Source organism: Solanum dulcamara, chromosome 4 (assembly GCF_947179165.1).
Source record: "Solanum dulcamara chromosome 4, daSolDulc1.2, whole genome shotgun sequence".
Classification (NCBI taxonomy): Eukaryota; Viridiplantae; Streptophyta; class Magnoliopsida; order Solanales; family Solanaceae; genus Solanum; species Solanum dulcamara.
Genome location: NC_077240.1, coordinates 961,810 through 988,659, shown reverse-complemented (window position 1 = coordinate 988,659; position 26,850 = coordinate 961,810). Strand labels below are relative to the sequence as shown.

The following is a 26,850-nucleotide window of genomic DNA, read 5'->3' as shown; positions in this document are numbered from 1 at the left end:
TTCTTTAAGTTTATTATTTTTTGGATCTGAATTATTTTTCCGAGGTAAAGGTGGAAACTCCTCCGGTGGGGTAGTCCCACCGGTGGTGGTTGTGGCCATGAAGGCCTAATCAGCAAGGCTAAATAGCTTACAACTCCTCAAACTGAAATCCAGCAAACAGATAGAACAAAGAAATGTTACAGAATAACAGGTATCATGAAAGCAACAACAAAGAAAATATACCAAAATATGCAGCCCTAATCTTGTGGTGGTGTGACGAGTTCTGCCGCCGCAACTTTTTCTGTGTCACGCCGAAAAACTATATGCCACCAGATCTGACGAAGGTGGTTGGTCTTGATCTCTTATCAGCTTGTGAGAGATGCAAGGATTTGAATTCTCATGAAGACAATGATGTATTTTCAGAGAGAAGAGTCTGACAATGATGATGCTTCCAACGTACTTCAACTTTCTTAAATTCTGGTAAAAACAGAGTCACCATAATATTTTGGTATCTTTATTCCGGCGTCGTCGAGATTCTCGAAGATCGTTCTCTGTGGGTAACCTTTAGCCAATAGCAACGCGATGTTTGAGGTGGCACCGTGAGATGTGCCGGAGTGAACGTAGAGATGAGTCGATGCCGGCACCGGTGCGAACCACCGGTCAGTTTCTTTTGCAGCTAAGTACTTAATGATAAGGGTAAAATATGAAAAAATATATTTGTCTTTTTTTAATATATCAAAAGTAACAAGAAAAATTTATTTTAAGAATAAGTGACAAGTAAAAGTGAATGAAAAGTGTAGAAAAAAACAATGATAGTAGGAAGCCACAATTTGATTTTGATGGTATTTATGAAGCAGAGAAAAACAATGATATTAGGAAGCCACAATTTGATTTTGATGGTATTTATGAAGCAGAGAAAAAGAATGATATTAGGAAGCCACAATTTGATTTTGATGGTATTTATGAAGCAATAATTTGTCATTTCCCGATTTAATTATGTAAGTATTAAACTTCATTAAATAACTATAATCATGCTTATCTTTTTAGTACCTTTTTTTTTGTTTTCTTTCAAAGGCTGCTAAAAAAGAAATAGTAATAAATTTCTTACGGGCGGTCAAATTTGATTTAGTCATAATTGAAGTAAAAAATGATAACCTCCCAAAGTTGACCAAGATGAGACTGTTCTTAGAATTGAAGCACGCCTCCAATGGTTAATTCTCTTCCGTTTACTTAATTTTTGACCATTAAAAAATGTTTCCAAACAATTCAATTTTTTTCAGTATAGTCATGATAAATTAAAATAAGTTTTAATAAGTATGATTTATATATAAGCAAATAGAAATAATCTTGAGTTGCTTATTGATTTAAAACGAGTCAAATTGTTTATTGATTAAAAACGAAGCTCAAGTCACCCATTCGAATCACTAAAGATTATGTTGTGGGATGACAGGTAATTTTATTTTATTTTTTAAAAATAAATTAATTTAATCACAATTTTTGAATTCGAGAGCAGGGTCAATTAGAGTAGTCAGACATTTCGAAATAAAATTGCGGAGGACATACATATATATTTTCATATCGTTATTACTTATTAGGTATAAATTCAATTGCTAAAGAGTAAAATTTAAAGATCTTAACCTCCACATGAGATTTATCAATCAAATAGGTGTTTAGCCATAAAAATTCATTTTCTTTTAGGAGTTCAACTTAAAAAAACACGTTTGATCATAAAATTTTAAAATTAAACTTGAAGTTGAATGTCAAAATTTAAAAAATAACAAAAAGATGTTTTACATTTCAAATTACTTACAAAAAATCGAAAACAACTTCAATTTGTAATCATAACAAAATACAACTTTGGCTAATTTTCAAAAATCATTTTTACTTTAAAAAAAATTACTTTTTTTTAATTAAACATGATCAAATATCCAAATTAGTCAAACCTCAATAGAAATCATAACAAACAAAATGAATTTTCAAATTTCTAAATCTGAAACACAAATGAGAGTGGTTCACTGTGTTTTGAAAATATCATCGTTGTCGTAACGTTGCGGCAAATTATTAACTGTGGCAACAATATAGTAGGCCGCTAGAGTTTCCTCAGCCTTATTTGTCGGTGGTTAACAGAATATCACGGTTTCTCAGTATTTTCACCGCGAATTACCTGCCTGTTTTTATGAACAGAACCAAACAAAATAATAAGTAATAATTTAATTTTAACCTCTGTTTTTTCAAATACGTTGTTTAATCTTTATCTCTGTTTTTATCCCTTTTTCCCGGCAACTCTTTATTCCTTACCCTTCCTTACTTTCCTTCCTTCTTCACTATACTACGTAGGATTTTAGGTATCAAATTCCAAAAAACAAGTTCTCTGTTTTTTTTTTATTATTTAGAAAAAAATATTGAATTTCAAGAATGCCCATATGCTGAAGTAAGCTTTATTGTCAGTAAAGCACCTACCTTTGGCATTTATTTGTTTGTTTGTTAGTTCTTACAAGTTTGTATATAATCTTGGCGGCTTTTCTTTCTTTTTTTTCCATGGCTTTAGGTAATTCCCTTTTTTATTTAAAGAATTTTTAGGAGATTGATATATATTGATTATTGGTCATTGGGTGTTTACTTTAAATTTTTATATTCATTAGAAGGGTATGAAAACCTTCATTTTTAATTCTTTAGAATTCAAGATTTGGATTTTCTTGTTGTACTTGTTAATGGTTTTTCCTTTTTGTTTTTTTTTTACTATTCAGATCAAGGCTTAAATTCTGGACTAGTGTCTTGTAAAGCACTTCCTTTGTCTTGTCAGCTGGAGCATTCCCTTTTTGCAGAATCAAAAGGCATTATATTCATATGATTGCATCAAGAAGAGGAAAAATATAATAAAATTTTGGCAGTCACTTAGGAAGAGAAGATGATTTTTGCAAAGATATTAAAATCAGAAAAGAGAAATGTGATTGTGGGAATTCGATTTGATGGACATATTAGAGAGTTGTTGAATTGGGCTATTGTAAAAGTTGCAGAACCTGGAGACAGAGTTATTGCTCTACATGTTTGTCGAAATGCCGGTATGAAAATTAAATTTTACTTGTTCTGTTTTACAACTAAATGTGTTGTTTTTGTCTTGACATTGCAACTTTTTTATTATTTTCAGAATCAATTGCAAACGTTAAATCGACGTTGGACACTTATCTATATGATTACGATAGCTTGTGTAATAAAAAGCAGGTTCTTTTTTTCCTTCCTAGTGACAGATACAATTCAACTTTCTCTAAATTGTTTGTTGTCTTTTTGGAAAATAAAGAAAAAGCACCGATTTTGATTGATGTGAGTTGTTCTGTGTTGGAAATTTCAGGTTGATCTTATTTCTCTGGTGTTTGAAGGAAGTTCTATTAGAAGAGTTTTGGTGAGGGAAGCAAAGAACCATGCTGCATTAGCTGTAATAGTAGGAACTAGCAAGCATAGTACTCTTGGGTAAGTAAAAGCTAAATACTAGCCCGATTAATCCAGAATTTCGTTATTGTATTTTCGTTATATATATATATATATATATAGTGCTAATTACATTTGAAAGCGACTTATATAGGAGCTGGACCTCAATTGCTAAATATTGTGCAAAGAGGCTGCCTACCACTACTGAAGTTATGGCCATTGACAACGGGAAGGTTTTGTTTAGAAGAACCTCTACTTCTCGACTCAAAGGTTTGATGATACTTCAAGGATTGCACATTTGAGCTAAAAAAAAAATAATCCTTTTTTGTATAAGAAAATTGAATTTGTTCTGTTCTTGATGACAGGTTCTTTTGGTGATCCAAAACCAAGTCTTTATCTAGAAAGAATTTCTACTTTAAAGGATTGCGAATCTGAATTTGGCGAATCTGAGATATCTGAGACGGGAAGGTTCAGTTGTGAAGTAACTAGAACTTTGGAGAGATGGACAAATGGTACACAGAACATAAAAGAGGAAAATACAAGTCCTTCAGGAAAACACAAGAAAGGTTCTCTTTCACTGGGTTCAATTTCTCTTCCTACTGAAGATTGTGCTGTTGATACTACTCCTGGTTGGCCCCTTTTACAAACTGCGAGTTCATTGAATGAACCTGCTAAAGTAGTAAGAAAGATGTCGGTAGTGCAGTGGGTGATGACCTTGCCAAATAGATCTATGTTAGATAGTCCAAAATCAAATTCTTCTCCAAAAGAGAACCAAAATGCTTTTGGAACGGAAAACAATTACTCCATCATGGATTGTATTGAAAAGGAAAGTGCATCAGTTTGTAACCAGCTGATAAAAGATTCATTTGGCTGCAAATGGTTTAGCTATGATGTTTTAAGATCATTGACTTCTAACTTCTCCTCGGGTTGGTTTCTCTAGCCTTTTGTCTACAACATATTCTCTTTTCAGCCTTGCTGCTTTAACGTTGAAAATTTGTGCAGAGAAGTTGATTGGTAAAGGAGGGGAAAACAGTGTATACAAAGCAGTCCTTTCTGATGGAAAATCAGTGGCGGTGAAGGTTTTGAATGCATCAGAGGAAGCAAGGAAGGATTTCAGGCAGGAAATGGACATTATGACCAGAGTGAACCACAAGAATATTGCTCATCTACTTGGAATTTGCATAGAGGATTCTGATCTGATATCCGTTTACGATTTTCTTTCAAATGGGAATTTAGAAGAAAATATACATGGTAAGCTGCAAACCAAGAATATATTCTGTACATAAAACCCCGTGTTAATTCGTTTAATGTTAAGTTAATTTGGAAATCAGGAAGAACCAAATCAGTATTGCGATGGGAAAGAAGATTCAGAATAGCTGTTGGAATCGCAGAAGCTTTAAATTACCTACACAATGAATGTCCAAGGCCTATTATTCACAGAGATGTCAAGTCATCAAACATTCTTCTCAGTGATGATTTTGAACCACAGGTGTGCTTTTCAAACTAACAGATAAATCCGTGATTATATTATGATTGATTTGATCATGTAAATATATTTTATATTATCAGCAGATAGAATTTACACTCGTTGGATAATTCTTGTTTGCAGCTATCCGATTTTGGGTTGGCGATATGGGGACCCACAAAGGCGTCATTCTTGACTCACAGTGACGTGGTAGGAACATTTGGTTATCTAGCACCAGAGTATTTTATGTATGGGAAAGTAAGCGATAAGATTGATGTCTACTCCTTTGGTGTGGTTCTGCTGGAACTATTATCAGGGAGAAAAGCTATTGGCTTTGAGACTCCCAGTGGTCAAGAAAGTTTAGTTATGTGGGTAAGCATCATCTCTACTTTGACATGACATTTTCAGTCCAAATTACAACTTTCATTAGTCACTTCATTAATTATTATTTTCCAGGCAAAACCTAAGTTAGAAAGTGGGAATTTCAACGCCATTCTGGATGAGAACTTGAATGTAAATATTGAAGATGATCAAGTCCAAAGAATGGTTCTTGCAGCAAGACTCTGTCTTACACAGGCAGCACGGCTACGTCCCAACATAAGCCAGGTAACTACAATTCCTTGCAGCAACATTTAGTTTTTGGTATAAAATCTTGTAAATGTAACTAATATAATCTCAGTATAACTAATGCATAATTTATATGATGTTTGTGAATGGGGAATCTATGCATTTTTATATGAGATAGAATGTAGGATAGGAATACTTATATTGGCACTATGTAGATGAGAGTATCTAAAGAACAAAAATGCCCTTAAATTAAGCCATCTCTACATCTATGTTGCTTGGACCTTCCAAAAACACTTGTGCACCTATGTCGGATCCTTAGAAAACGCATAGCTTTTTGATGATCAGATACACATCCAAACAATATTTCTATGTATTATTTATTGTTCACCCTGCATTATAATCTGTGTGTAACGCGACGATGTTGTGATTTACGTAGATCCTGAAGATGTTGAAGGGAGAGAAAGATGGGAATGAAGAAGCTATTGCTAGAAACAACAATATAGAAGAATATAATGATGATGAAGTATATCCAGATTCAAGTGCTGAGTCCCATTTAAGTCTTGCATTTCATGATATTAATTATGATAATTCGACATGTTTCAGCAGTAGTCAGGACCAAAGCAGTCCTCTTTCTTCTGTAGATGAATATTTGAGAAAAAGATGGAGCAGATCATCAAGCTCTGAATATTAGTAGCTTATAATAAGTTTGCAATCTGTCATTGTACAGTTGGAAAAAAGAAAAAAGCACCCATTGTTGAGGTGATTAGATGGTAGAAGGAACCAAAAAACTTTGTGATATATTAGCAACAAAGTTTCTCAACCCCACAGATATTTTGCAATTCTGTGGATCACATTTGAAATTTGTGTGTGATAAAAATATTGTGTTTGTAATAAAGTTCTTTAATATTTTATTCTTCTTCTTTTTTGAAAGTTACCTATCATTTCATAATGTATTGTATTATATTATGTTGTGTTGTATTGTTTCATATTGTATTGTGTTATATTATATTATATATTATACTGTATTGTTTAATGAATACAACATTTAGATAGATCCGTATTTGAATAGTTAAAACTCAAGGAGAATGTTAACGTTAGTTTTCGGTGGAGAATCACTTAACTAAAATTAGTGGTACATTTGTACGAAAAGATTAATGCACAGTAAATATAATCCGATTTTTAAAGACACTAAAGAATTATTCAATTTGATAAAATGTAACTTCCAATTATTAGGAGACGATAGGACAAATTCAATTCTTTGTTACTTGAGTAATTTCTCTTCTATACTTGATATGGAGGACTTTTATTTATTGTATGTCCTCAAAAGTTTTTTTTTACCTCATCAAAGCAATAGATGTGGTATATATTAGATTTTATTACAAAGTTTTATTTGTCATTATACCGTTCATAAAAAGTATTGAAACAATCTACTATTGAACTTCTTTTCCTTTTATAACTATTCTTGCAATTTTCAAATTTAATTATCTTTGACCAAATCCTAAGATTTGTACTTAAAATCTATTAAAAGTGAAAAATTGGCAGAGTAGTTCGAGAGAATACATCTAGTAAATTATTGTGATTGTTCAAAAAATAATTACGATAATATAAACCACTAATGTTTCCGCTGAGAGTTTTTTGTGGTTCTAACAATTTTTTGAGTTATAAAAATTAAGATTTCTATTTGAAACTAGCTAACTAATAAATATTAAAATAATAAAAATTATCAGCTAAATTGAGTAGAATTATGATTTTAGCAATTATGAGAATCCTAGCCTCACCGATTTGGGCCACTAATGCTAGTTAAGTTTTACGCAAAGTATCAGAGGTTAATTAATTAGTATTAGGGGAGAATTGATATTAAATTTTCAAAGAATCCAAGGTTGATTCTATTCTTTCACTTATTATTCCACAATATCGACTTTTAATTTTGTTACATTACTATTTAATTTCTTTCCTATTAGAAAATTTTCCTTTGCTAAATATATCAAGAAACTATATAATCAAAAATTTAAAATCATTTGATATATCTACCAGACTACCACGTTTTCACCAACAAAATTATTACTTAAAAAATTAATTTCTTATGGAAACCATTCTAACTTGCTCTAAATAAAGCCCTAGTTAGAATCCAACTCTCATATGGAAAACATATGCTACATATATATGGATATCACCTTATGACAAATATTAATTAACATTTATGGAGAATCATTGTTTCGAGTACACAGTATTCAAGATCCTAACATGGCTCCTTGCCAAGTCTCTCATACGATTCAATTGTGTTTCTAAAGCTTGGAATAACTTTGATACTATATGATCTCTATTTTGTCAAGTCACACATAATATATCCCCTACTAAATGTAATTTCCTCAATGGAGTTCTTTATTGGACTCAATTTTCAACCATTGTTTATATCATTTCGAAGTTTTTTACTGTCAGAAGAATATAGTCATTTCGCTTTAGTGAATGATATGGATACGAAAATTGGTTATGTATTTGTATAATAGGGAACTTGAACAAAGCAATTGGAAATACGATGAACTTAACAAAGTTTTTAAGAAATTTATCAACTATCCCATGAATTGAGAGGACAAGATGATTACAGAAAATATTGATATGTCGAAGCAAATTCTAGTTTTAGCAACAACAAGCATTAGTAATGCCTCCTCTGCTTATAATTTGGTGTTCCCTCATGGATTTATATTAAAGGATGTTAGTTGTTTTGTCGAGAACATTATTCCGTTATCGTTTTTAGTCTGAAATGATTTTTTTAGCTTCTAGTACTAGTTTTTCTTAAGTTGTAAACATTGCTATATATACATTGTTTACCAATTTATGGTTTGTGCATTTTTAATTATTTGATTATTCCTTCAGTCTATTGCTCTATTTCAATTGTTAGTTGAATATTCATAACTGAGCTTTATGATTATGAAGGAAACTGAAATAGCAATGGATTAATATTCTCAACTAACTCAGTAATTCACTTCATGTATTGAAAATTTACCGCCCAAATTATTTTTGAATTTTTTAGTCAATAATTATACTGGAGCCCAAAAAAAAGTGGTATTTTGGAAATGGGCAATATACTTAAATGTCAACGTGTAACGATCGGAACCGTCGTTAGCTACGATTAAAAAGAAATTGCAAGAATTTAGCTTGACTGGGTCCCACCATCCCGTCAGAGCGGGATGGTCCCGCCTCAGCGGCGCCGCCAAGGTAGAAAAATGGTCGTCAGAGCGGGATGTCGTGGGACAGAACTTAAGTCGCGAATTTTTTATTTCTCCCACTTCTCTCAAGTGGAAGTTAGAAGCGAGAATTTCAACAAAATCCTCCAAAAAGGATGCTCTTGACCTGTGGAGAATAGGAGAGGGAATCTCAATATTTGAAAGGCTTCAACCAGTGAAATTCAATCCGGTCTTGCCCGTAGAACAGCTGGAACCAATAAATTCAGGAGCATTATCTTTTCACGGTTGTTTGGCGCCCAAGTAGGCTAAGCTTCTCTTTTCTGAATAGTAAATCTATACCTATTGTGTAGTATAGAAGGAAACGTAATGAGAAATTGTAGAATTAAGCTGGGGTCACGTTCTGACACAAATTTGGATCGAGTGTCACGTTCTGACACAAATATGATTGGATTGGGACCCCTGAAAGGGCCAAGTGTGTGTATGTGTGAATGGTCCCATGAGAGGATTTGATGATATTTATAATTCCATGTAATATAAGGTTAATGGCAAGTACGTCATGGGTTAAAAACCTATAAATGAACTTTTGAGTTGAGGTGTTGGTTATAAAGAATTGTGAGCTTGAACAACTTATTAGTGGGTAAGAGTATGGGTTGTACTGAGTCTTGATGTGACATATGTGTTATAAATGCATTCTATACTTATAGGCTTAGAGGTTGAGGTTCTTGTTGACCGGGAGTCTTATCATTGAGACTTCAACGAGTAGCTGAGATAATAGTAATGGTTACCTAAAATCGGGTTGAATAGAAAGTGTGGGTGTGGGAGGGCTAGGTCCTGTGTCGTGAGACAGTTGGTCTAAGACCAGTGATGGTTGGGTGGAACCATTGAGTGGCTAAGGTTGCTAGGTGGAGATTATTAGTTGATTGAGCAATTGTGAGGTAGGGATCATAACCCACAGATCTTAAGTTGTAACTAGGGTGGTAGTGAAACTCTGGAGTTTGGAGTGGTGAACACCTTAGGTAGGAGTAAGGAGTGTACTTATTTGGTTGGGGTGGTTAAAGTGATAAAGTTAATTATTATAATATCTCTTATTTTTCTGTTTATATATTATACGGTGGGTATCAGATTGAACGATGATGCCTACCAGTACGTGTTGTTTGTACTGATACTACTCTTCCTATGCCACTTGGCGTAGTCTGGTTGCAGGGTCAGTTATGTATCTTAGGTGAAGACGAAGGCGATCCTCCAGCAGTTTCTATTTTTTCTTTTTCTGGGTGGAATCTGGGTCATTGGTCTTTTAGTTTATTTCTACTCTTAGCAGCTCTTGTACCTGTTTTAGACTAGTATCCATGAAGGTTTTTATGTGTTATTCTTATACAAGTGTATTACTTCAGATTTTTATAATTTTTTTTCTTAATTACTTAGGTTGTTAATTTAAATTCCGCAATATTTTTATACAAGGGGTTAAGGATTCTCTTACTTAGGTCATAGAGTAGGTGCCCGCATGACCCAATAGGTTGGATCGTGACACAACGTCTATTCACAATAATTTGATTATATTCTTGTCGTCAATTTGAAATCTTGGACAAATTTATTTTAAAAATATTGTTATAAAAATAATTTTTAATAATATGAAGGAAAAAAAACATGGAAAACTGCCAAGTGCGAAAAGAAAGCAGGTGATTGTGCACCGTTAATTCACTCCGTATAAAAAAATAATTAGGATCGGCCCCTCAAATAGGTATAAATAACAAATTGAGTCCTGAGATTCCCAGAAAGGGGAGAAGACGGAGCTGAATTTTGCAGCAGCCAGCAGTCGTTTGTGTGTGTGCGTTGGAATCTTGACGAGTGGCCCCTCTGTTTTCCTCCATTCTTTTTCCGCCATTAAAACAATTTGACATCTTAACACCCCCTTTTTAGACTTTTCTAGGGTTCCTTCACCTTTCCTCAAACCCCATTTTCTATCCTTTTTCACGCCTCACACTCTGCTTCACTGTAAGTGCTTTCTTTTTCTGTCTATTTCAGTTTATTTTGATGCTTTCAATTCAATTTTACTGCTTTGTTATTGATTTCGATGAATCGGAATCTATGGCTTAGCTTTCTTCTTCTCTTTGAAATTTCTTGATTTATGGTGGGTTGCTTCTTCAAAGCTATTTGAATTTGACCCAGATTGAAATTTTATGTCAGAATTTCAATTTCAAGATTTGTTTTTTTTTTCGGATATTGTAAATGTTCTACTTTTTATGTTCAAGTTGAAAACTTTATGCGTTGTGTACTTGCATTTTTCCTGTCTGGGGGTTTGCTCTGTTATTGACTGGATTAGTAGTTAGGTTTTTATACCTTAGTTTGATTGAGGTGTGAAAATTGCGTAGAGGGTTTCTGAATTGCTAGTGTTTTACTGCAGATTTTTGATCTGTTGGTTACTTTGAGGTTTCTATTATGGCTGACGGGGAGCTGGACATGTCTAACCAAGAAATGTTGTCAAGTTCGAATTTTGGTGAATTTAGTAGTTCAATGGACAGCTTTTTCAATGAGATTCTCAAGGATGCCCATGCCTGTACTCATGCCCACACTTGTAACCCGCCTGGTCCTGATAACTCTCATACTCACACTTGTTACCATGTTCACACCAAAATAGTACCTACCACAGACGATGATAAGAACCCCAGCGATGATACTGCAGAGTCTGCTGAGAATAAAGGAAAGAAACGCCCTGTGGGTAATAAGGAAGCTGTTCGCAAGTATCGTGAGAAAAAGAAGGCTCGAGCTGCTTCATTAGAGGATGAAGTTGTCAGATTGAGGGCTATAAATCAGCAACTCTTGAAGAGGCTGCAGGGTCAGGCCGTATTGGAAGCGGAGGTTGCTAGGCTCAAGTGTTTGCTTGTGGATATAAGAGGAAGGATTGAAGGGGAAATTGGATCATTTCCATACCAGAAGCCCATGAAGAGTGGCAATGCATATCAGCACATTGTTAATCCTAGCTTTCCTGGAGCATATGTGGTGAACTCGTGCAACCTACAATGTGATGATCAGGTTTATTGCCTCCACCCAGGTGCAGAAGGTAAAAGCTCAGATGGCACTGTATTAAATGGACAAGGCTTCAACAACTGTGAATTTGAGACTCTCCAATGCTTGGGTAATCAAACCGCTGGGCTGGAGGAGGTTCCTGGGTGTAATGTGGGTAATAGCACACCTACTGCCAACACTTCTGGTCGAAGCAAGAGAAAAGGTGAATTCATGTGCATTTTCTCTTAAAGTTGATATTAGCTTAAAATTGGACTATGTTAACTATTCTATAACTTAACTAAGCATTGTCCTTCAGTCACATGAGCGCAGTATCTATTTAAGAGTAGGACAAAAGTTCATAACTTTCACAAAAGGGTAAACTTTATTGCGTACAATTACTCATCTAGTCAAACCACTACGTCTATATTTTTTTAACGGTAACTATCAACTAATATATTTCACCATGCTATCTTTAGTATTTTGTCGTGGTTTCTTCACTTCCATATTTCTTTTCCCAAATTGCTTTGATATGCTTTTCCTTGAGCCGAGAGTTTATTAGAAACAATCTCTCTACCTTCCAAGGTAGGGGTAAGATCTGCATACAGATTACCTCCCCAGACCCCACACACTTGTGGGATGACACTGGGTATGTTGTTGTTGTATTAACTAATGTAATTCACAAGTCAAATCAGCTTCTCAAACTATTTGGTCAAACATCGTCATATAAAGTGGATGGAGAGAATGCGTGTATATATAAAAAAATCTTATATGGAGGAAATGTGTGTATACCTAAAAAGTGTACCTCAACTGACTCTTTGTATCTTTAGATACTCCAAGGCCTACCAAAATGTGCTACTAAACACTTGAGTCACAAGGTGGCACCACTTCTATTTTGACACCTCAACTTACACCGGTCACCGGTAAACACTTTCAACAATGACTAAAATGTACCTATTAAACACAACTCACTAGCATGGTAAATAGTGTTTCTCACTTGTATTTGAGAACGTGAATAAGCTATATTATGTTGACATCTTCTTTCTCCTTTCCTACATCCTCGGTCACCATTCTTTGCCCACATAACAGTGCACACATAGAGGACCTAATTCATATTTTTCCCCATTTTTCTCGTCCACCGTGAAGCCCCCTTCACTTTGCACCTCCCCCGGCAACCTCCTTCAACCAAAACTAAAACTATTACCATCTTCCTCAAGAATCCTCCATCACCAACCACCGAATGCATTAAGCAATAGCACTTGTGCACAACACAAGCATCATTTGGAAATTGTGATTTTGCTGATATTAGCCAACCCCCCCTCCCTCCTACGTGAGAGAAAAGCACAAACATAGAAATCCAAAACTACTTATTCCTCCAGCAGAAATGCCATTGTTTTTTTTTAATAATGGGTTAAATGCCATTGTAATTTTGCTTCTACTCACCATCAAGCAAATCACTCTTGACTGAAAAAGCTATCTCCGTTCTTACACTCACAGCAGGTTGGGACTAACCCAATCCTTTTTAGTAAATCGGAAAACTGAAGCGATATTTTGGAGTGCTGTACTTGTTTTTGTCCTGAATTATCAGGCTCTTCTGGTTCTGTAGTTAGTCTTCCCCTCCTTTCTTCCCTTGAATTTAACCTGGAAATGCTTAAAGTAATTCTGGACTTTGATGAAGACAATTGTTAAATCCTTCTTTAGCTTCCGGCAGCAGGGAACAGGGGAGGGGTCTATCTATTGTTAAATCCTTGTCTTTTCTGTTTCTTGTATATATATATATATATATATATATATATATATATATATGGGATTTATTGGTAATGGTACTTAATATGATTCCCAAATAGAACATTGACATGCTTAATAGTACTCCCTCGATTTCTGAACAAGAAACAGAAAAGAAAAAATTGAAGGGGTTCCGAGTAACAAGAGTCTAAGCCATCTAATTTCAGTCTAATTCAGACAAATATTTGCTAAAAATTTGGCATATATAGTAGTTATTATAAAACAATTTATAAGTACATTTGCGCTAAGATCAACTACATCTAAACGTTTTTTCTTATTGATAATTATGGTATTCAATTACATCTGAACTTTAAATTGTTGGTATTTAAGTAGGAATGATGCAGATTCTGATGCCATTTTCCCAAATATCTAATATTAGCTAAGCATTTCAGGGCTGTCCTCAAGTCCCTAGTAATTGTTCAACACTAAATATATGTATGCTAAAGAAAAACTAGTTGTTTACCTGTTAATATGGAGTGAAGACGAGGAAAAAATTCAAGAACGTCTGGATCACATTTCTGTGGTGCAGAATCTGGTGCATTTGGAAAGAATAGAATCAAAGATGCTTTGAAGATAAACGACACCAGCACATCCTTGGGAGAACTGTATAAATCTTTTAGTTTTTGGTGTAAGTTGGATTTAGTAGATGATTTGGAAGAATATATTGATTCCTTCCAGTCCCTGAGTTATGGAGTAGGTAAAAAGAATTGTAAGATGTCTGATATTTTGCTGCAAATAGAGCATATAATGGATGCCATGTGAATAAATGTTTTGGCATACCTTATTACAAAAAGGGATAAAAAAAAATGTGCTCAGCTTGATTAGTGTCCAGACATATTTATCTTTGACTGAAACTGTAAAGTCATAATGACAAGAAGAATTTAAAATGCTAAAGTTTGTTACCTATTGTACCCCTGTTATGTAGCTTGTATACTTTGCTAGTTCCATTAATGCCAAAAGAGGAATCTTTATGTGTTTGATTTCACTCTGAAATTGGTGAACTGAAACAGTAAGTGCAATCTACTTGATCCAAAAGGAGTGTCTGAGATCTTGGGTGGCTTATGGTAACTTTTGTCCTTAAGATTGTTTAGAAAAAAAAATTCTAATTTCATTTAGGTGAATTAAAATTGGCGGATTTTAGACAAAACAAAGATCCATGTATTTTGCAGTGGCTGTTAAAATAACTGTTTCCAAGCTTCTATGCTATGCATTGGGTGATGACATTTGTATTATTTAATGAAAGTAAATTATTCTGTGTTTTAATTGGGTTGGTGGTGCAAAAGAACCAGTAGCTTCAAGTTTGACTTCACTTTCATTGAGCGGAGCGATAAACGAGTTGATGTACCAGTGTAGAATGACAACTTAGTTTTGCGGTTAACCCTCCTGGCTGTCTCTTATATTGATCTTTGCTTTTCTTTTTTCAGGAGGCACGCATACAACAAGAAGTTGAGGATCTTCTTGGGAGGGCATCTTTGTTCTTGAGAATAAGTATGTTTTGTTATGTGTCCTCTCTTGGGATTTCTCCCAGTTTCTCTACTTTGCTGAGTTCAAATTGAGAAATCTTCTTCTGGCTGTTGAGTTGTGGTCTAGTAGGTATCTGATTGTCCGTTGTTTGTCAACAGTCATGTAAAGCAGAAATAACCGAACGAATATAGCTAGCAGAACTCATGAAGAGGATACCAAGGGTTGTGGTTTTCTGTGAAGATCTGGAAGCTTTATTCCTCACTGTTGTATTTATTCATTCTTTGATCTGTGATGAATGTCGCCTCTTGCCGATGGATTTCTAAAATGATAGTTCTCGTTCTTAGATTATGTGAATTTGAAACCGCTAAATTTAAAATAGATGGTGGCTTTTTTAATTGCTCGTGGTTCTGCTGTCAAAAGTGGCAAAATTGAAACATTCTTGACAAATTATTGAAGTGCATTTGCTTGGTTTCTCAGTTTCTGTTTCCTTTGTATTACTTGTGGCACCATATAGGTGTGTTCAGTAGTTTGAACTGCAGAAAGTACAAAAAATCTCATGAAGTTGAAACCATGATTGGTGAAATATGCAGTATTCATATGCTCTTAATGTGTTTTCTCTCCTTTTCTATGTTTGGCTTTTGTCCTTTTCTGGCATTGGGTCTTTAAATTGTAGGTTGCGTATTTAAATATGTAGAAATTGTTGGTTGCGTCTTTAAATTATTTTTTACTTGATAGTTCGATCGTGGATAATGGGTATTCATATTTGGAGCAAGGTTTGCTGAACAGGATGTTTGATATTTTGATTTTTGAAATTTTGAGTGTGATTGTTATGGTATTAAACGCTGGATATGAGATTCTGCATATTATCCAAAACTCATCTCTTACAAGGCCTATTTGTAGATGAAGCAAATTGACCAATTTTGCACCAGGTACATCCCCAAGAGGTAAAGCACTCCAAAGCTATAATAAACAACCCGCCATGATTAATAGTCTAGTAAGTGGCTCGCACATGAATTCAGGTCTCAATGTATTTAAGTTAGCACGCAACCACACATACAAGTACATATCAACGGTACTCTACTACTTGAAAATTCTGGACCCAATAAAGTTGATATGCAATGCCATAAGAGTACATATCACTCTTCTACTTCATTTATCTGCAGACAATTACAATGGCCGAGAGAAAATGCCAATAAAATTGAACATCTCAGATGTCGCAATTGTCATTGTCCTCACGGTAGATGCTCTCAGCCATCTGCCAGACTTGAACACTATTGTCTTCTGCCACACTTGAAATGACCCATGGCTCATTCTTGTTCCATGAAAAATCAGATATCTTTGCTTTGTGACCGCCATGAGAGAAAAGAAGTTCTGACGGCCCATCTTCAGCTTCCCCTTCCAATTGCTCGTCACCAATCCTGAAGACAACAATTTTGTTTCGTCAAGACAAAAAATGTATGCCATAGAATTCTTTCTTTGATTATTATCACCATTATTTCATATTAAACTTTAGAGTGATAATACACCACCATCGTTCATGAAGTGGAATTCATTTCATGCATGATGTACCTGTTAAGATCCCAGACCATCAACCTTCTATCACCACCAGAAGATGCCAGTATAGTTTCATGATTAGGATCCCATTCTACCTGGAATACCTCATCCCTGCAAAAAATCATCAAGGTTTAGTGAGAAAAGTTTTATCATTTGTAGAAACAAAAGGTAGAACTGCTATCACATTTTAGTAGAATGCATGAGAATTCCTATTGCAATGTCATCAAAGAAACTAGGAATTAGCTGAGGAAGAGCATAAGAAAGGCTCAAAAGCAATAACAGATTTGAACATTTTATGTGTACATACACAGGCAAAATAATTCAACAATGAAGAGCTGCACCATTACAAGTAGATTTGGCAGATACTTCATAGTTTTCATATGTTTTTTTGTTCCAAAAGGAGTTCTGTATTGCATACTAAGGGATCCAAATATTAATAAGTCAATCATCACTGGAGATGAGTAACAGCAAACTGTGATTTGCATTTTCACCGATCCAATAAAATAATAAGAGTGACTTCAAAAATTGACTACACTAAATTTGGAGATTCGACATAAGCTGAAGGACATACGTATGACTGCCAAACATGTGCAATGGAGAGCTCAGCTTTCGCATGTCGAACAGACCAACAGTACTATCTGATGATGCTGTAGCAAGAACCCACTCAGTATACGAGTTGAAACACAAATAATTCACCTGGAGAGAGGAAGAAAGACAAGATAAGTGAGACTGCATCAGGAAAAATGTTGAGAAAAAATTGTTCAGATGGTGCACATGCTATTCACTTCCTGATTTTCCAATTCATTAATGCATGTGAAGCAGGTGACGGAATTAAACCTCTTGAATAAAAATAAAACAAGTAAAATGTACTGATACGACCACTCGTTTAGTTTCTTTGTTTTAAATAGGATAAAATACATAAGCAGTAGTTATCTATAGTAGTTATAAGCAGCAGTTATCTACAGCAATATCTGTTTCTATCTCTATCTATTAGCAGTTACTTTATGTTTGGTATATATATGTGTGTTTAGTAGAACTCTGTAAGGAGAAAAGTATTATTATTATCTTTGTATCTGGGGATTTGTCCACTCCATACGGTCATAGTTATTGGCTAATGCATGTTTAAGATTGTTGCACTTTATTTAACCAGTGAAGTTTCATTCTCATCTCGTTTCATCATAATTTCTATCAGTTTGGTATCAGAGTAGATCGATCCAATATGGTCAACACCAGATCTTCTACTTCTCAAGAAAACGCTCTCAATGTTGAATCTCTTGCCCAACAATTATCTGCCATAGCATCAAAACTAAATACTATTGATTTGTTGGCAGCAGAAGTTGCTACATTGAAAGCCCAGAATGGTTGCGCCCAAGAAGGCGAAACCAGTCACCGGACCCGTAATGGAGGAAAATCTGCTTGGCAAGAGGAGGAAGAAGACATTAATAGCCAAGTGTGGCCAAAAAATCCTCCCCAGAGGCCACACACAAAGATGGAATTTTCCAGATTTGAAGGAGGTGATCCCAGAGGATGGATTTTGAAGGCTGAAAAATATTTCTGCTACTATTCAACTCCAGAGGAACACAAAGTTGACATCGCAAAGATGTGTCTAGGAGGTGATGCTCTTGATCTCTTCTCTTGGATAAATCGCGAGCGAACTTTGGTTTATTGGGAAGAGCTTGTTAAAGCATTGCAAGAAAATTATGGTCCTGCGGAGTTTCAAAATCCCGACGAGCATCTTTGTAACATTCAACAAAAAGGTTCTATACAAGAGTATCGTTAAGAATTTGCAAAACGTTCGTCTAGGATAACAAACTGGCCAGATCACCGTCTTTTAGGAGTGTTCCTGAATGGGCTAAAAAAGGAACTTAAATCTGATGTTAGGATTCACAAGCCCATAACAGTTTACAGAGCCATGAGTTTGGCACTCCAATTTGAAAATAAATTAGGCCCAATTTGCAGCGATAGAGGGTGTAATTGGACCCCAACCAGCAGATCCACTATACAAAACCCATTACACTCTTCTATAAAAACCCACAATAATATCAACTCTTCACTTCAAAATCCATGCAACAATGATTCTCCCAATCCAGCCACTTCCCAACCTCTTCAAATGCAAACATGGGATACCGAGAGGAGAAATCTTATGGCACAAGGACTTTGTTCTCGTTTCCATGAGAAATTTGCACCCGATCATAAATGCAAAAATCTATGAAATTGTCTCTCATAGAGCTTATAGGAGGAGATCAATTGGAAGATGTTGACGGGGTTAATGCAACAATCACTGGCGACCCTCAAGAAACTGGTGTTGCTAAAATTTCGTTCCATGCCATTTTGGGACGATCAATTGGTTCTACAATGAAGCTTGTAAAATCAACCATAGAAAGGTTTTAATACTTGTGGATAGCGGTTCCACACATAATTTTGTGGCTGAATCCATTGTAGAGAAGCATAAGCTTCCAGTAGAGATAGTTCCAACATTCGGCGTGCAAATAGGGAATGGGGACATCATTCGCTGCAATAAAGTTTGCCGGAATCTTAAAATTCAATTGTCAAGTTTTACCATCACTCAGGATTATTATCCTTTTGCCCTTGGAGGGGCTGATTTGGTTTTTGGTATCAAATGGTTAGCTTCTCTCAATACTATTCAAGCTAATTGGAAGGATATGTTCATAATTTTCAATTGGAAAGGGAAATGTTAAAAACTGCAAGGGGTGAAATCGGCAAATTCGGCCACGGCTTCCCTCCAATCTTTCAATGTGGGTGAATTGGAATTCATGGTGGAACCTGAAAAAGTTTTATCACATCGATGGGTCAAAGCAGCTGGTGCTTCTTCCTTGGAACTGCTAGTTCAATGGGTTGACCGTTCGCTTGAAGAAGCTAGTTGGGAGAACTATAAGCTCCTTGTAGATCAGTTTCATTCTTTTCGCCTTGAGGACAAGGCGACTTTTCAAGAGGGATGCACTGATACGACTACTCGTTTAGTTTCTTTGTTTTAAATAGGATAAAATACATAAGCAGTAGTTATCTATAGTAGTTATAAGCAGCAGTTATCTACAGCAATAACTGTTTCTATCTCTATCTATTAGGAGTTATCTTTAGGTTTAGTATAAATATGTGTGTTTAGTTGAATTCTGAAAAGTATTATTATTATCTTTGTATTTGGGGATTTGTCCACTCCATACGGACATAGTTATTGGTTAATGCAGTGTTTAAGATTCTTGCACTTTATTTAACCAGCAAAGTTTCATTCTCATCTCGTTTCATCGTAGTTTCTATCATGTACCATAACCATTGTTGGAGGAGCCGTTATTTCCAATACTCATGACATCTCAACGGCCCTATCATATTGTTCCATATGAAGCTTTCATAACTAAAATGAATATCACTCAAGAGGCCCTTAACAGCCACGGGTTCAAGCCTTGGAAACAGCCTCTGGCAGAAATGCAAGGTAAAGCTGCGTACAATAAACCCTTGTGGTCGGGCCCTTCCCCGGACCCTGCGCATAGCGGGAGCTTAAGTGCACCGGGCTGCCCTTTTTAACATTGTACATGAGTCATGGATAAAGCTCAGAATGTTTCTTCTGTACAATAAAGAGATTGTTTCCTTTCAGGTAACATTGTACACGAGTCATAAATAACAATCTACTTTTTGTTCCACATCATATTTTCATATGTTTCTCTTAACACCATTTTGGGTGCCTAGTGCATGATGTATCAGTTATCAATAAACAATTAGATAAACATAGTTGAGATCATTCTCAATAATACGGATCAAAAAATGTCTAGTAAAATATTAAACAAATGGAATTTAAAGACACTGACCTCTTTCTCGTGCACTAAAACTGAGTGTTGGGCTTTGTTTGTGCGTAAGTCCCAAATGATCAGACGACAATCATCTCCAACGGAACCAAATAGGTTCTCATTCTTTGGATGCCATGACACGTCCTCGACTACATCTTCATGCTCCTATACAAAAATACCAGCATAAAAATTGTATCTGCCACAGTGAGTATTCAGCTCCAGAATCAACAAAAGAAACTCAGTTGAATCAGCACATCTCGAGAGTGATGAGTGAAAATCACAGATCACATTACCTCATAAGTATGATGGGCCATAAGCACTTTATCTTGAGGCATTGCAGATACATCCCACAAACAAATCTTACGATCATTTGAACCACTCAAAAGAAAACCCACTTTAAATGGGCTCCATGACAAGCCATAACCTTCTTTATCATGCCCTCTAAGTCTAACATCAGGGTTACAAGACCCCCCTTCATGATCGAGGGGCTGTTTAGCAGAGTCAAAGACATAAACTTCAGAGCTACTAGTCTTCGCAGCAACTACAGCTGGCTTCTGTGGCATACATCTCGCCCTATTCACTTCCCCATCAACGTGAATCTTTTGTACTACCTCTACCTGTGAACACTAGAAACACTTAATTGACCAATTTATTCACAGGTCTTAACACTAGAAAAACACAATTCCAGCTGAAACTTTCTTTGTATAAACAGCAATAGGCACCACATATTCATAAATTGATTCATTAACAGAGAACTTTCTTCATTTGGATATTTCATCAAACAGTTCATATGTATTAATCAACACGAATTTATACACGTCTTAATGAAAATGCATATTAAAGTATGATCAAAGTATCAGACAACTATCACAATCCATTACTCCTAATATCTCTTTTTAGAGAATCTGTAGCTAATTTTTACACTATTAGAAGTGCATTTAACCGATCGTAAGGAGTTACAGACCTTAGGGATTTGAGGATTCATGAGATTGTGTTCAAGTCCTGAAGCTGGATTGCGGGGGAGATGGACATTTGCAACCATGAGGAAGTTGGGGAAATCATCGGAGGTGTGAGTTCCGAGAATGAGCTTGTGTACAGAAAAAGCGCCGTCGTGGTCGGTGGGAGACGGAAGCCATTGAACGGTGAGAGAAGGCCATTCAAGGGCATGACAGACGACAAGATCGTAGAGCAACGGCGTGTTCTTCTTCCAAACGGAAAACTCCTCTTCTACCTCTTGTTCCGTTCCTCCCGGCGCCTCCATTTCTTCATCTGCCATTGTTGATGAGTGATGAGAATGAGGGTTTTCTGTTTCCCGCCAAAAATGAAAATGGAAATGGAAGGCGGTTGGAAAATCATCGCTATAGCGCATATATACAAATTATAAGTACTGCTGCACCAGCGGATCACAGTGAACTTGGGCCTGTTGTGGTAGTCCAAGGTCCATTTTTGGAATTTTCTCTTTTTGTGAGAATTGTTCAAGTAGGTCAATTTATTTTTTCAAATATAATTTTGGGTATTTTTAGTCTCTCAAGTTTGCTAAAGTTGAACAGTTTTAGTCCAACTAACGGAATGGAATTAAAAACGGCCAATGACTACCAGAAAGCATTAAAAATATCAATCGGGAAAAAAAAAATTGATCAACTTTCGAATCAACAAAAATTCTAAATTCTGTCAACTCTGGTTAGTTTGATTCCAAATTATTTTTAAAATAAAATGGATTGTGCTAGGTCGTTTTTTTTTGCGTCCGAAATGGTAAGATAGAAAGCAGACTATTTATTGAAAAAATTTGACAGAAGTTCTGACAAAAAAAAGACTAAGCTTGATCCATTCCTCGATTTTCTTATAAATAAAACAGACTGTTATAATTAAAAATGTGAGATATTTAAAAGATTGAACCTGATCGTTTTTTATTTTCAATTTTTTTTGAAGTGAAAAAAAATCAACTAAACTACGTTAATTTTATTGAAAAGAAATTAGGATTCGACCGATTGAGATAGATCTTCCAAAGAGCAAGGCCTTATTTTTTAGAAAAAAGGGCTGACATAAGGCTCCTCCTACGAACCTATGTACCTCTCCCCTATCCTTTAAAGCCATCAGGCTTTCTGAATTCTTTTTATATAGAAAATATTACTGGGATTAAGTTGGTCGACTTTTTTTAGTTGTTTTTTTTCCATGTTTTTAGTATTGGCTATTGAGTTCATTCTACTAGTTGGACCAAAGTGTTTCACTTTAACAAACTTAAAGAACTAATGATGCTCAAGATTACATTTGACGGATTAAAATAGGTCTACTCGCACATTAAGGAATAATTTTAGCTAAAATTCCATATTAATCAATGTTATTTTTTCTTTTTTCTTAATTTCTTAATAATTATAGAATTCTTTAGCTAAAAATTACATATTACTCAAAGTTTTCCAAGTAGTCCATCACTCTGTTACTTTCCAACCTAGACTTGTATAAAGAAACAATCTCAAACAAAAAGTTTAGCATGCATTGCTCCTTTACAAAAAGCAACAATCTCCGAATCCAACAGTTACACAGACAACTCAATTTTTTATACCTAAATGTCAATGGAAGCAAGAATTGTTTAAGACAAAAGTTCAATGACAAAGAAATCACTTCACAGTTTCCTTACTACATGCAATCTATGATTTATGACAACAAAAACATCCAATTTAATGAGTTCCAGTACTCCTTCCTATCTTTGAAGAACATAATATTCATCGATTTAACAATACAATACGTACAACCATATGATAAAACTTTAGCTTCAACAAAAAAGAAAATTATGATCAAAACTTAGTTAACTCCACAAAACCAATACAAATTTAACAATAACAGAGTACTAATGTTGTATGGTACAAGATTCATAATATAGTAATCATAGCAGCAGCAGTATTTTAGTTCACATGACCACACAGGCTGCTGGATTCTCATCACTAAAGGCAGTAGTATAGCGAACTTCAGTGGAACTGACACGTGCGAGCTGGTTACTTTGGTAATCATCTCTTCGCACGTATCCAGCAGGAGCCTTCTTATCATAAATACCCTGTGCATAGGGATGAGCAACGACGTCGTATGGGACATAGGGCCAAATCTCTGCCTTCTTACCTGTGCGATGAGCTACACGAGACACAACTTTCTCTGGATCCAGATAGCCTACTACTGTGAGCTTGTGCTGTTTGGGTTCTATCGTCACGGACGAAACTCCTTTCATTCCCTCTACAGACCTTCTCACTTTCCTCTCACAGCCTTCACAGTCCATCTTCACTTTTATTTCCACTGTCTGAAATCCACAGTTTCATATCATGAAAAGGTAGCAACTTATAAATTATAACCTACAACATACTTTGGCACAAACCTCTGCTCCTGTTTCGCTATAGGTGAAATTTGGTCAGCTTTTGAAAATTTATCTTCAAAACAGTTTTTAGGTGAAATTTCACTTCTACTCACACTTCAAATAGGTTCCAAATAAAATGCATGTCTAAATACAACTTCAATTTTCAAAAACTATTTTTCAACTTCAAAAACTCAGTTATTTCAAGTTTCAACTAAATCTAGGGTCAAACACTAACGCTAAGAGAATGGATAGATAAAGGGAGATGGTATTAGTCTTTAAGTATTGGAGAGGCGGAGTATTAGAGAAGTAGAAAATAGTTTAAATTTTGTATACCGACCAAGTGACCATTAAAAGTAAAATGAAACAATTGGTAACTGTCATAGCAAGACTAATTCGATACTCTATCAAAAAATAAAAGGTCACCTTTTATATTTTCCATTATGTAAGACCGTTTGACTTGGTGGTATTTAAGGGAAAAAAAAGACTATTGAATTTATAATTTATAATAATCCATAAATATTTGTCAGGTTGAAAAATCATTTCATTAAAGATAAAAAGAAAATTTTAAAATTTAATTGTATCTAATTATATAATAAGATAATATTATTTTTGAAATGGGCTAAAAAAGAAAAAAGTATCACATCAAATAGAATGGAGGAGTATATTATTAGGGCATATAAGTTGAACGATGGCTGACAAAACAAAATAGCATTAGCATAGTAGTAAGGAGAGAATGAATAAGGCAGGTCCATAAAAATACGATATGTACATTTCAGTGGAGGCCCAAAGGCGATACTGAATCTGCAACTATCCTTTCTGGCTTTCTTCAATGGAAACTTTCCACTTTTGCTTTTGCTTTTGAAAAGCTCAGAAATACGTACTCACTTTGGTTTTCAAGAAAAGGAAATAAAAAAAGATAAAGAAATATACTACTTTTACTAGAAAACAAAAGGACAACTTTAAATAATGGCAATAGACGTGACAAGAAAAATGGTAGGCATAGTTACAGGAGAAATGCTATTAACGAGAACAGAGCGTCCACATGGGAAGACCGCCCAAATCTATTATTAGCATTCAATTACTCCCTCTTTTACTTGTTCATTTTACAAAATTAAGAGAAATTTATCATTTAAGTATTAAGTATAATAGTCAATCTCCAAAATATTGACTTTATTATATTCGTGTCAAATTAATTTTGAACATATAAAAATAAACAGAAGGACTAACATTTTTAATTTGTAATTCGGCTAGTTGTAGGACCTTTCATTCTCAAAAAAAGGGTTCCACCAACTTTAGACACATCCTAATAATTTCATTGGAAATTTGGCACAAATAGTTGGACAAACAAAAAGCTTTATATCTCTATCAAAAATTAGCGTATTTCTTTTATTCAATTTGTAAAAGTTATACAGAATAATTTCCTTCCATATGAGAGCAAGAAAAAACCCAAAAAGGTGAAGACGAAGTCCTAATTAATCGTGTTAGCACGAAAGGCCTTTTAAAATAAGTGGCAGGTACGTAGTTAGAGCTATAAAAATGGGCTTGACCGTGAAGCCGATTCAATTCAATTCTTGAATTAAATAAAATTGAGCTAAAATTTTTCAATCCATTTAAAAATGAGACTCTTTAACCCAGCCTCATTTGATCCGTCAACCTCATGGGCTCAACCCACAAGCTCAAAGGTCGGCCCGTGGGTCATGAATTTTAAAAATATTTATTGTATATATTTTAAATAGTGTTTTATTTTACCAAATTTTTAACAACTAGTCCATTGAAATTATTATAACTATAAATCTTTAACCTCTCTTCTTACTCTCACTCTCATGTTTATGCCTAATTTCTTATTTCTCCTTTCTTATCTAATTTATGAAAAAACGATCATGTAATATATGTTGTTACGAATCTTATAATTGTTGACTATTATATCTTAAATATTCTATTATTTTATAAGTATTTCAGTAAAGTGTGTGGAACTTACATTTTAATTTTTAACGTATTGATGTTGTGTTGATCAATATTCAATAGTCTTTTTAGGTCTTTCTAAAAGGCCAATATTGTCCATCTTATCAACCGTCCCAACCCGCAACTCGCTGAGGGCTGGATTGGACCGCTATTTTATAGGTCTTTTAGTTAAAAGAGTTAACCCGTTTTAACCTATTTAAAACGCTAGCCATTTTGACAGCTCTATACATAGTATAAAACAGATCACAAAAACTGAGACAGCTAGATTTCCGAAGGCTAAGGACCGTTTGGTCATAAAAATTACTACTGTATTTACTTAATTTTTTTTGGATTAATGTCAAATCCAATTTGGAAAATATCTTGTTACCTGTTTTCAATTTCAAATTAATATTTAAATAGAGTCAAGCATAAACATCGTGTATAACCAAACACACTATTAAATGCCTAGCAATTGTACTACACTGTTCAATAGGTAGAGCAATGTAGAGAACACAAATTAATGTTTAATTCAGCGGAATCTTTCAATTAATGTTGACAAGTTCAAATTTCACACAGATCTGAGCTCAGACTTGACAAAAAAAAAGAGAAGAGAAAGCCCCCCAAAAAACTCATAAGAAAAGAAGTAAATCAAGAGTACCTGTAATTGTCTGTGTCTTTTGTTTATGGAGTGGGCAGAGGAGCAATCAAACATATCAGATATATGGTCAAGAACACCCATGTCTTTCAACAAATTTTGTGAGTAAATTGAGTGTCTCTGTGTTGTGTGTATTTGAAGAGAAAAGAAGAAGGACGTAATGATTAAAATGAGAGAAATATCCCACTTAATTTCTTTGACGTTTTCTGCCGCATGATAATGAATAATGACCATTCGGCTTAGTTTGTTGCTTATATAGGCTATACCTCTTTTATACTACACATATTGCCAACCTGTTCCAGTCCATTCATTTTTTTATTATTATTTAATCTTATAAGTATCTAATTGTAGTACTACTATTCTAAAAACAATTTTGCACTATAATCAATAAACTGATAACACTAAAGAAAATTATTTATACCGACCTATGTATAACTTTTAACTCTAGTGGTAGGTAGGTTGAAAAAGATTAATAGATAATCAACTGGTTTATTCATGTATTTGAATTGATAATAGTATATAAAGAAAGCTTCATGTCGATCATACTATTAGGCTTTAGCCTATTCATATAGTCGATTTTTGATATTTGCTATCATTTATTCATGTCTTTTGGTAATTATATCTTGTTGTTTTTGTATTTAAATTTATTATGATTTAAGATTTTTTTAAAAATATTTTTTTATTTTTAT

At 34.6% G+C, this 26,850-nt stretch overlaps 4 protein-coding genes across 7 annotated transcripts; 2 read left to right on the top strand and 2 right to left on the bottom strand.

The window, feature by feature from the left end:
* Positions 1–2,163: 2,163 nt before the first annotated feature.
* Positions 2,164–6,367, top strand: LOC129885315 (protein kinase STUNTED-like). 4 transcript variants are annotated; one of them, XM_055959551.1, is made up of 11 exons: positions 2,164–2,181; positions 2,727–3,041; positions 3,128–3,201; positions 3,329–3,447; positions 3,560–3,675; positions 3,771–4,331; positions 4,408–4,656; positions 4,737–4,894; positions 5,015–5,242; positions 5,327–5,476; positions 5,874–6,367. In XM_055959551.1, exons 2-11 carry the CDS (start codon positions 2,888–2,890, stop codon positions 6,126–6,128), a joined length of 2,064 nt encoding a protein of 687 aa, XP_055815526.1. In that variant the 5' UTR covers positions 2,164–2,181; positions 2,727–2,887; the 3' UTR covers positions 6,129–6,367. The 4 variants fall into 4 exon arrangements, with proteins under 4 accessions (XP_055815526.1, XP_055815524.1, XP_055815525.1 ...); XM_055959549.1 differs by lacking the exon at positions 2,164–2,181 and adding an exon at positions 2,259–2,527; XM_055959550.1 differs by lacking the exon at positions 2,164–2,181 and adding an exon at positions 2,371–2,410.
* Positions 6,368–10,372: 4,005 nt separating this feature from the next.
* On the top strand, positions 10,373–15,331 carry LOC129885314 (basic leucine zipper 23-like). The gene is made up of 4 exons (XM_055959548.1): positions 10,373–10,614; positions 11,024–11,848; positions 14,832–14,895; positions 15,030–15,331. Exons 2-3 carry the CDS (start codon positions 11,059–11,061, stop codon positions 14,855–14,857), a joined length of 816 nt encoding a protein of 271 aa, XP_055815523.1. The 5' UTR covers positions 10,373–10,614; positions 11,024–11,058; the 3' UTR covers positions 14,858–14,895; positions 15,030–15,331.
* Positions 15,332–15,832: 501 nt separating this feature from the next.
* LOC129885312 (WD-40 repeat-containing protein MSI2-like) lies at positions 15,833–21,594 on the bottom strand. Its single transcript, XM_055959547.1, has 6 exons — positions 21,190–21,594; positions 20,519–20,842; positions 20,247–20,390; positions 16,997–17,121; positions 16,441–16,536; positions 15,833–16,289 (listed from the first exon to the last, which is right to left on the bottom strand). The coding sequence occupies exons 1-6, from the start codon at positions 21,592–21,594 to the stop codon at positions 16,079–16,081; spliced, it is 1,305 nt and encodes a 434-aa protein (XP_055815522.1). The 3' UTR covers positions 15,833–16,078.
* Positions 21,595–22,926: 1,332 nt separating this feature from the next.
* LOC129885311 (heavy metal-associated isoprenylated plant protein 26-like) lies at positions 22,927–26,409 on the bottom strand. Its single transcript, XM_055959546.1, has 2 exons — positions 26,165–26,409; positions 22,927–23,511 (listed from the first exon to the last, which is right to left on the bottom strand). The coding sequence occupies exons 1-2, from the start codon at positions 26,393–26,395 to the stop codon at positions 23,131–23,133; spliced, it is 612 nt and encodes a 203-aa protein (XP_055815521.1). The 5' UTR covers positions 26,396–26,409; the 3' UTR covers positions 22,927–23,130.
* Positions 26,410–26,850: the final 441 nt, after the last annotated feature.